This window comes from Phyllopteryx taeniolatus, chromosome 1, assembly GCF_024500385.1.
Source record: "Phyllopteryx taeniolatus isolate TA_2022b chromosome 1, UOR_Ptae_1.2, whole genome shotgun sequence".
NCBI lineage: Eukaryota > Metazoa > Chordata > Actinopteri > Syngnathiformes > Syngnathidae > Phyllopteryx > Phyllopteryx taeniolatus.
The window spans coordinates 9,195,444-9,205,983 of record NC_084502.1 but is presented as its reverse complement, the minus strand read 5'-3'; the positions used below and the strand labels follow the sequence as shown (position 1 = coordinate 9,205,983).

General features: G+C 41.2%; 1 protein-coding gene across 4 annotated transcripts in view; it reads left to right on the top strand.

Moving 5' to 3' along the window:
* The first annotated feature begins 855 nt into the window (after nt 1-855).
* Nucleotides 856-10,540, top strand: part of cfap74 (cilia and flagella associated protein 74) — a 47,604-nt gene continuing 37,919 nt past the window's right edge. Inside the window, exons 1-12 of one of the 4 annotated variants that reach the window (XM_061769276.1) lie at nt 856-992; nt 1,193-1,307; nt 1,579-1,669; nt 2,151-2,303; nt 3,689-3,787; nt 3,914-4,018; nt 5,978-6,151; nt 6,950-7,069; nt 7,384-7,486; nt 8,689-8,846; nt 9,508-9,718; nt 9,791-9,931. In XM_061769276.1, coding sequence (XP_061625260.1) covers nt 1,214-1,307; nt 1,579-1,669; nt 2,151-2,303; nt 3,689-3,787; nt 3,914-4,018; nt 5,978-6,151; nt 6,950-7,069; nt 7,384-7,486; nt 8,689-8,846; nt 9,508-9,718; nt 9,791-9,931 — 1,449 coding nt within the window. In that variant the 5' untranslated portion in view covers nt 856-992; nt 1,193-1,213. The other 3 variants (XM_061769281.1, XM_061769271.1, XM_061769285.1) reach the window with 3 other exon arrangements.

Below are 10,540 nucleotides of genomic sequence, written 5' to 3'. Positions count from 1 at the left end.
AGAAGTTATTGAACCAAAACATGTTTTCTATTTTCACCCTGAATACAAATTAGATTGCCACTCTCTTGCATTGCTGTATTAAATGTGTTTCTACTTGAATTAGCCATACATCCAGTCTTTAGTGAACTTAAGAAAACCTTCGTGTACTGATAGATTCCGACCTGACTTTCAGCAGTCATATCAAATCAATTACTAAAACTGCCTTCTACCATCTGAAGAACATATCCAGAGTGAAGGCTTGCATGTGCAAAACCGACCAGGAGAAGCTCATCTATGCTTTTATCTCAAGCAGACTGGACTATTGTAATGGTCTTCTGACTGGACTCGCCAAATAGAGCATAAAACAGCTGCAGCTCGGGTTCTGACCAGAACAAAGAGGTCAGAGCATATTACTCCAATTCTAAAGCCTTTACACTGGCTCCCAGTCAGCTTTAGAATATATTTTAAAATTCTGCTACTGGTCTATGAATCACTAAACGGTTTAGGTCCTGAATACATGAAAGAAATGCTAATGGCATATAAACCCAGTAGGGCTCTGAGATCGACGGACTCGGGTCAAATTTTTAATTGTACACTTATTTTTTTCTCTTTGTTTTAAATGTTTATAAGCTGTTTTTTTTCCTGTTTTTAAATGCTTTTAATCATGTTAAGAACAGTGTGTTACCTTGTGTATGAAATGCGCTATATAAATACATTTGCTTCGCTTGAGATGCATTTTTAATTGAATGAAAAGATAAAAGCTAAGACTATTCAAAAAAAAAAAAAACACGTCATTTACATCATAAAGCTATTGTTATTGTTTAGAGATATTGCATAATCATGACCCCCGAATGTCAGCCATGTTGTCTCGAGCTAGCAGTGGAGATGTGTTTACTTCCGGCTTCCCGTGTTTCCTAGGAAACCGCCAAACATGGCCAACTGATTGCCTGTCAGCCAAACAAAAGGTCAAGTCGAGAGAAGCGACGTGAAGAGTTCGAGAGAGGTGGAGTGAGGTAACTGATAATTGGCTATGTTGTGGTTTTGCGCGACTTCCGGCACATTAGCAACGTCGTAGCAGCGCGAAAGTGGCACGTTGACGCTGCCTCGAATGTCACGCAGCTCTTAGCTGCGTCCCAACACATAACCAAGTCCACTCCTCGCGTAACTCTCTCGACCAGCGACAACAATGGGATATACTTTGGAAATCTAATAGGTTGCTCATTCAGAGGGGAACATGGAGGAGGCGGACAATGGATGTGAATGGGATGTGGCGTCTGACACCTGCGAACTGGCAACCGAGCAGCTTAGCTCTGATGAAGAAACTGATGGTGAGTGATACTTCTTTTATTACAAAGTAGCTCTTATGTCATGGACTGTACATAGGCGAATTCAATTTCAGGAAACCAAAATATGAAAAGCGTCTTGTCGGTTTAATCCTGCAAACTGCAGTGAGTGAACTACTTTAATAATGAATTAATAATTGTTTGCATTGGTTTCTGTTACATTCTCTACCCAATGCTGTTGCCAGTCAGTTCACAGTCCATTGTGGCTGCAATGATATGATATTCGCATTCATTATTAATGCGTTTGTTTCCAAAGGCAAGGAAGAGGATGACTTTAAGACGGACGACTTTAAGGATGGAGAAGTAAACGAGTTTCCTGATCTGGAATGGTTAGAAGAGTTGTACCAGTGGGTAATCCTTGATTTACTCAAATAATGATCGTTCTTTGACAATACATCTGAATTATTTTATTTATGAATCGTTTTTACACTCATTATAATCCCTTGAGGGGAAGTTCAACTCACACTTTACCGTATATTTGTGCTGCACAACATACAGAGAACCAGATCAAACTCATGCAGGTCTTTAAAAGAGATCTCAGATAGGGGTACGGAACGATAATCAGGCAGCAGACCAACATCTCTCCAACAACTAGTTGGCATTTTGCATTTGTCCACTGCGGGACTCGAACCTTATGCTTCCAAAGCTGCGTTGTCTTAATGTGTGTCTTCTTGTGGTAGAACATCCTTATCGCCCTGTATTTTGCTCCAAGACACGATTTCATGTTATTTTGTCGAATATTTTGCCAAAACAAACAGAATTTGTAGATCATATATCACGTTACATAATAATGGAACCGTTGCAATTTCCCTTCTGCCCCCTTCAAAGAGAGAACGATAGCGATGATGACCTTGCGGGTGAGCCTGGCGATGAGAAGCAGAGGACTTTTTCAGCGACAGCGCGGATGTTCAAGCTGAGACGGAACCTGGACCAGCTGGACAACTTCCACAGACAGAAGGAAAGTGCCCTGCTGAAAGCCAGGTTTGGTGCACACAACTCAGCCTAATGCTACTTTTATGCTTTGTTCCCGGCCTGGCAGCACCATTTGCCTGCAACGTACTGGATTTGTTTCCCTCTGTAATTAAGTCATGCTAATTGTCAGCGCATCACAAATTCCATGAAAGACACGTCTATCATGGAATTTGTGATGGGATTGCTGAGTCCTGGAGGGTCAATGGCGCAGTACGGTTTGGCCCGTGGTCTACCACAAATGACAGTACGTTTCCCTTCTGGCTCTTCACGTTTGATGGGGTCCCTCACGTTTCTGCATGTTTAAGTCTGACGCATTTTTCACATTGTGTCAAACAATGATTTCTACACATGAAACGTGGAAGCCAGGCAGCTTTGCTGCACGTTTGTGGCCAGGGCAGACTTGAATGAAGCTCCCCGGTCTGGCCCGGCTTTATACACCCTTCCAGACCATGTCAGACCGTAGTAGACGTGACTTTATTTAGGGAGTAACGCTAAATTGCGTATCGCACCGGGCCAATAAATATGACGAAACGACTACCATACTTGTCATGAGGACTGTGACAAAAATGCGGCAAAGCGGGACAAAACTTGCACCAATCACCGGAGGTGACAAAACAAAAAAAAGGACTGATATGGACCACAATGTACCGCTTCCAAGTTTTGTCACGGTATATTATGTTTTGTCACATTAAGGTGGTTCACCCCATTTTATTACAGCCGACTTGGTTTCTCTTCCGCACTGTAAATGTCGTGGCACATTTTTCGACAGTTTAAAAATCTATCTGAGCGTTCGCCACAATCACGGCCTGTCATGTTTCCCCATCCCGTTCCCCCACATTGTGTCACATCCATTCCGTTTTGTCTACGGTGCCTGAAACGCGATTGTCAATCAGTTTATTTCCTTAGCAACTGATTTTAAGTTTGCAATGAAGTAGTTTCCATGCCTGTCATTTGCTGTCCATTTTTTCCCTTTCGTCGGTCTGCACTGCGAGTCATGACGCGCCCGACGATGCATGATGCAGTAGCCAGCAAATGTGTCTGTCATTTTATTTTGCACGAAAACCTTTTAAAGTCATCGTGGAGCTGTGCTGTACTCTGATCAAACACGAGTTAAATGGAACTCAAGCACTCCCAGCTTTTAACCCATCTGGGGCTCTTGCCACATGCCATGTGTTATCATTTTCTTTTCATGACATTTTCTTTTCATGACGATTTCTTCTCCCTGCCACAATTTTGTTGTTGAGGCACTGTTTATATATTCGTTTGTCTTGTACCGTCCTTTTATTGAAATGGCCACACTTGAATATGATGCTTCTGATTGCATTTGGTTTGGAATTGTTTTCTCTCTGTCAACACTTGCAAGCTGTCGGTCTCGTGTTTGTTCCCATTTCCAGAGAAGACCTCAACCGCTTACATCACAGCATTGAGAGTCTACTGGAGCAGCGGGATGTCTTGGAGCGAGAAATAGAAAATCAAGAGGCAGCAAAGAACAGGTCCGTTCATCATGAATGATAAAATCTGTTTGCTTTAATGATCATACAGTAGATAACAAAATCACACACATGTTACAGTGGTTTCCTCCAGTCTCTACTTTCCACTCTGTTTATCTCACTCTGCAGTGTGGCAGTTATTCGTTTGCGGGCTCAGCAGAAGAATCTGTGTTACGAGCTGCAGAGGGAAGAAGAGATTGAGGCCCACACCAACAATGAGCTGAGGCAACAAGAGTGAGTCTCCATGGGGAAAAAGTGTTTTGGCAGGGACTAACTAGCTGAACCACTGTTCTGCACAGTCGGTGGCACAGATGGAGCCATAAAAATAGAGGAACCTGGCAAGGTATACCCTGCAGCATAGTCTGGCCACACCTTGGAAGTTGCCACTCATGTAAATGTGTACATTTATAGTAAATCACCGAATACTTTGCAGTAGAGCGATGCGATATAACGATATATATCGTAATGCGATATCAAAAAACATCTAACGTAGGAAATAACCCTCTTGTCATTTTCAAGACTGTAACACAACAGTCACCTTTCTATTACGTCATCGTTGTACTTCAATCTCCAAGCATAACTCAGCAATTTACGCTCAATTAAGAGCGGATTGGTCGGTCATGCCTGGAGAGTGGGGCACAGGGATGACGTGCTAAAGAGGCAAGTGTTACATTACATTGGTCACTTGTGAGCTGAGCTCAATAAACCGAGAGAGTAGGAATTTGTGTGACAAGAGGAACTTGAGCTGCCCTGCATATCGCACGCTACACTTGCCATTGTATGAACGATGAATGAAGGTTAATGTAACTGCAGTCACGCTACTTCTTTGCACGAGCATGTTTACATCACCAACACTCACTCATTCACGACACTGCTCGATGTGCATGAATGTGAACATTGTGCATTACATCACATTGCAATGCACACGACAACAGTGGACGTTCCTTGCAAACTGGTTAAATGCTATTTTTCCACTTGATAGTTTTTTGGTTTTCAAATCTTGTAGTCATTGTGTTTTCAACAATACTATAGCGGGATATACTGTATATTGTTAATAGTATATAAACTTACCTATATCAGGATACAAAATTGAGTCCATATCGAACAGCACTACTTTGCAGTTATTTGTCTAACACTATGACAAATCCGAGTTGTCAAACTAGGGATTGGCATAGCAATCACTCAATTGACAGCCAAGACTACATTTGTTTTTGCTGAAATGGTTGCTTTTGAATCATGTCTTAGAGCAATTGTCATTAAATGGAGTGCCCTACTTGGTTGCAACAGCAGAGGCGCATTTTGAAGAACAACATGATTACAGCTACACCGGTCTTCCACTCTGGCAAAACGCCTGCGGGAAGCTTTATTCTGCTCAATATAACACTGAGGGTGAAGCAAAAGTTAAAAATATTATCCCACCTCATACAAAAATGATTGATGATTCATTTTCACTATAACCAATCAAGAAAATGTCTGTCCAAAACTAATGTCGAACATGCACTCCCTTCCAAAAGTATTGGAGTTTTGACGGAAAACATTTATGTTTGACATAGAAAACAATTTCAGTCTTCAGTAAAGAAAGAAAGGCATTGGCCTCACTGTTTCAATACTTTTGGAGCGGAGTGTTTGCATCCGTCCCCCACAGTAACTGGTCTTCTTTCAGTGTGGCCAGTTATCATTCTGAATGACACTTGACACGCGTACTTCAACTCAGCCACTTGTGATTATTATTATTTTTTTTTAAACACAGTCTTTTGTTTTCAGAATGATCACATTTCCTGCAGCAACTTCACTGTGGTAAATGCTGTATACAAACATCTTCACCAAACACGGGCCTTTTTCCCAAATAACACCAAGAGTCAGTAATTTAAAACCTTCACACAATTGGTCACATACAGTCTAGAATTTGTGCCCAGAAACATAACGAATAGGACTTTTAGGAATAGGAAATTCATTTTACAGGAACTGTAAACATGATCGGGAGAATCCAACTAAACCTTTTGGAAAATCTCCCATCTAAATTTTGAATTAATACTACCTGATATACTGTATTTGAGTCATCATCAACCAATGTTCCTTCATTAGAAGGAGCTGGTGTAGTTTAGGATCATTTCTACGTCTATTGTCATTGGGCAACTTTCCTTAGCAAACAGTCAGACTTATTTTGCCACAATGTATTTGTCTGGCATTTAGATTAGAGCTGAGCGAGGTTGAGCTGGAGGTGGGCAAGTTCTCCATGCTGCGGCAGGAAGTGCAAGAGGAGGAGCGGGTCTTCCAGATACTCAAAGCCCAGAATGCAGTGCAAAGGCTACAGCAGGAGAAGAACAACAGCCATACCCTGCAGCTAAAGATTCAAAATCTCAAAAAGTTGGAATCTTTCTTTTTTTTTTGGCTCAATGGATTTGAATGAAGGTTTTTTATGTTTTTATTTTTTTTCATTTTTTATTTTTATTTTATTTATTTTTTGCATACAGACTACGGGTATCATGATCTTGCGATATGAACATTGTAACTCTTTGCCATGCAGTGGTACCTTGATTTACAAGTTTAAAGTTCCCCTTGCATCAAGATAAAACAAATGTCTACTGTTTTATGCATAACACAGTAGGTCAAATTAAATCTGTGACATGGTTTAAATTTGACATCTATGGGGTTTGTCGATTGAATGCAAAAGGCAATAAACGGCATAAGGCTTGCAAAACGAGTGGATTGGAAATCGCCGTCGTCGAGACGTACGTTTGCTTATTAATATTCAATTAGCTGGCCATTTCGTGGTTAGTACCCACCCACTCAACTCAGCAATAGCAACGCAGCATTTCCGGGTTTTAAACGAGCAAGTCTCCGCTATATAAAAACAGTCTATAGGTATACGTATGTTATGTTTTACATCAATACTTTAGTTCAAATTTTTAATGTAACTGTGGTGGAAGAAATAGCGAAGCTTGCTTTCATTGTCGCTAGCGCTGATTGTCATGGCAGTTTTAATTCCTTATAGCCACACAAATTGGTAAGTCAAGGCACCACTGTAATTGTATAGAAGACTAACTATTGCATTGGTTTACAATCAAATCCAACTGCAGTGTACTACAGCTTTCAAAAGGAGAATCATTCTTAACATTGCAAAGTCTTATAACCATTAGCGTGTGGTATACATGTGATCCCTAGTTTTGATAGGAGAAATTCAGACATGTTGGAGAAAATGGGAACTTTGAGCGAGAAGAAAACTGAAGATGGCCGGACAAACCGCAAAGTAGGGGCCAAGTACTTGAAGGAAACTATCAGAAGGTAATCGAAAATGATCCCGAGTACTAGTATCGAGGTGACGTACTTTTACTTTATATGGACAAAGGGTCTGTGACACACCCTATAATATAATGATTTATCAGCTAAAGGTCATTTGTAATTGTAATTTGTGATTTTACCCACGAATCGTAATTATTCCTCTTACCAACATAAGCTCCACCCATGTTGTCCAAAAGTCATAGAAATGGTGAAATAACCCACAAGACCTGCTTGCTTACTAGTACCGGCTGTTATCAAGAACATGGATAGTGTTGTGTTGTATTTGTATTACCCTTGTGACTGTCCTCTTAATTTAGAATGCAACAGCAAGAGGTTGAGAGAGAGCAGAAGAAGAGAGAGTCAATGCAAAAGAGAATACAGGCTGTCAAGTTACTGAAATCTAACATTGAAGCAACCCAAGTAAGCAGCAGGAAGCCCCTCCACACCCTATAGCATCATACTTTGGAAATTTGGATAAACAGAGTCTTATGTATACCGTATATCTAAGAGTTGGACAGAAACTAGGCATTTACCATCTTCGTATATACTGTGTGTAATGGAACATGTACAGTATTAGCTGCACGGTTCTCAAGATGTTGTTGACAGTTCTGACCTCTCCTTGTAATGCAGAAAAATAGCATACATCATCTGGAATTTTAATTCCTGCAACCATGGTAACATACAGCTAATTTAAGTGTATCTGTCGCTGCACTGGCAAGAACTTAAATAAAACTAAAGTCGACGAAACAGCATTTTTAAGGCGGCTTAGCTGCATTTTAAAGGATGATGCAATGTACATTGTGTATAATGTGACCGTATACCACATCCACGGTTGTTCAAAAGTACATTTGTTGGAGGTCCAACACTATCAGTTACGGAAGGCTGGTCGACCTTTGGTTTGTTTGAATTCAAAACAAAATTTCCCACAGGAAAAGATGGAAATTAAAATAATCAGTTCCAGATTTTAATTGTCGGTATCATAAAAAAAAAAATGTAACTTCTGTCTTAATACACGATAAAGGAAATATAACTATATAAAGCAAACTCAAAATAGAACGACTCACATATTGATGTCAAGTGAAATATTAGCATTTTAGGAAGTAGAAAGGGAGGGTAGTTTTATCTGTGGTTCTATGATTATCATCAAAATTCCCAATATTTGTAGTCTCTGGTACTGTTCTGTGGTTGCATCACAAAAACAACAGCACCAAAGAAAAAGTATCGCAAGATTTTGCTGAAATCACATACTATATGCTGATGTCTCGCATGACTTCATGCATGGTGACAGTTTTTGTGCAACCTTTAGGCTTATAGGCATTTTTTCCACACAATCATTTTAGTCGACTGCCAAATAGCACGACCATTTTTGAGGTTCCACTGTGTTCACATACATACACATTCGTCAGGTCACGACATGAGTTTTTATAACTGCACCAATCACAATTTCCCCAAATTTGGTACATCAAATTGTGGACTATTTGAAATATTAACCCGATTATGTCTGTTTGCATTTCTTTTTGTGTGTGGATAAGTTATCAATATTTACCTCAACTAGGTTAAGTTGTAACATTCGTAAAAGGTTGTTGTGGTGTTCGCTCATAAAGCTCATGTTGTTTCTTTAGGAAAACTTACGGGTCAGACACAGCCGAGCCAAAGCAAACACCCTGAAGAAAGAACGGCAACAGAAACGTCTGAAAGAATCCTTGCATGCGCAAGGCATCAACAGCACCAGGCACATATACCAACAGAAACGAGACGAGGAGATGAAACAAAAGCAAGAGTATGTCCTCCCCTCTGCCAGCATGTTCTCATGAGAATTTCGAAGGAAATTTCATGAAATGTTACAGTGCTGTATTTGAACTGGACTGTTTTCCAGCCACACTCGGCCTGTGTGTGCAAACCCTCGACATGGCACACTCCCAAAAAAACCGAAGCAAGTGGTTAGGATTGTTTTCATGAGTTCATTAAGAAAAACAAATTCTTCAAGTAGGTCACTGAATGTGTAGTGGTACATTCGCCTAACTTCGGTGCAGGCAGCGTGTGTTCAGTTCCCACTCAGTCACGCGTGTGAATGTTTGTCTGTGTGTGTATGTGCTGTATGACTGACTGGCGACCAGTTCAGGGTGTAGTCTGCCTTTCGCCCGCAGTTGGCTGGGATAGGCTCCAGCGACCCTCAACAGTTATTCAAGTAAACCCCCCCCGAAATATTGAAATTTTACAATAATTACAGCAAATATGTTACCCCAAATCCTACTCAATTAGTGTGAGAACAGGCTCTTTCTCCTCTCCTCTCTTCCCCTGTGCTCTCTGCTGCTCTCCCACATGCATGTCCTCCACTCCCACTCCGTGGAGCAGTGTGTAGGTGTTTTCGCTCGCTGTGTGCCGAGGTATATGTGACCCCATTCCTGTATAATCCTGTGCTGTTGATGTGCTCTTCTCAGGGAATTCAAGGAGAGACAGAAGGCGAGAAGACTAGAGATTGTGGAAAAGCTCGTAGAGGAGGAGCAGCTGGTGAAGAGTAGAAAAGCACACCAGGCACCGTTGCCAAAAACCAAAACTGGTCACAAGATCCTTTCCCCAGGCAGGATACGAGAGAAGCTCCTGCGTTACCTGGATTCCGTACACCCATCGGGCACAGAGAGAGACACAACAGTGGGTGGATGTCGTCACGTGTGATGCTATTTGAGTGAAATTACTATAAGGATCATGTGTGTTTTCCATCAGTTAAGAAACTTCAGCGCTAGCGGCTCATCTTCAGAGTCAGAGTACCAGGAGGACATTATCCCAAAGGAAATGCAGCACCCGAGCCTTCCTGACAGCCTGGAAGAGCCCGAGTTCTGTGGGCTGTGGGACCAAAAGTTCAAGGTGAAATGAAAGCCCCTGCTGGCTAAAGCTAATCCCCACAAGATGTGAACATGACAACACCATAAATAATTTCCTGAATAGCTGCATAGCATTTGTTTATATAAATGACACAAAAGGATCCCACGAGCCACTCATTTAATTAGGTACAGTTATTGTTATTATGATTATCATTATTATTATTCCTCCAAGTTCTGTTGAGGGTGTTGACACTGTCGAAGTACTACATTACATGCATAACTAGAACCGCTTGATTTGTTGCTTTTTTTTTCTTCTTTTTTTCAGTTCACACACATACAGTATATGCATGTGTACACACACACACACGAAACCCAACAATTGCTTTTCTTTGCAATAATAGAAAGCAACAGAACATTGATTGACAGAACATCTTTAAATATTACAAAAATAGTCTGCTCTATCAGATTTTACAGTGCTCGTGAACAGAGGTGAGCTGCAGTATAAAACGGTTTGCTCAAAGGCAGCTCCGTGGCGCTAACTGCAGTGTGTCTTCTCGCTCATTGCCACGGACGTACGTTGGCTCTCGAGCTCATCCAGCAGCCCACACATGAAATGTAGGGCGACAAGCATCACTTCTCATTGTGCTGGTGC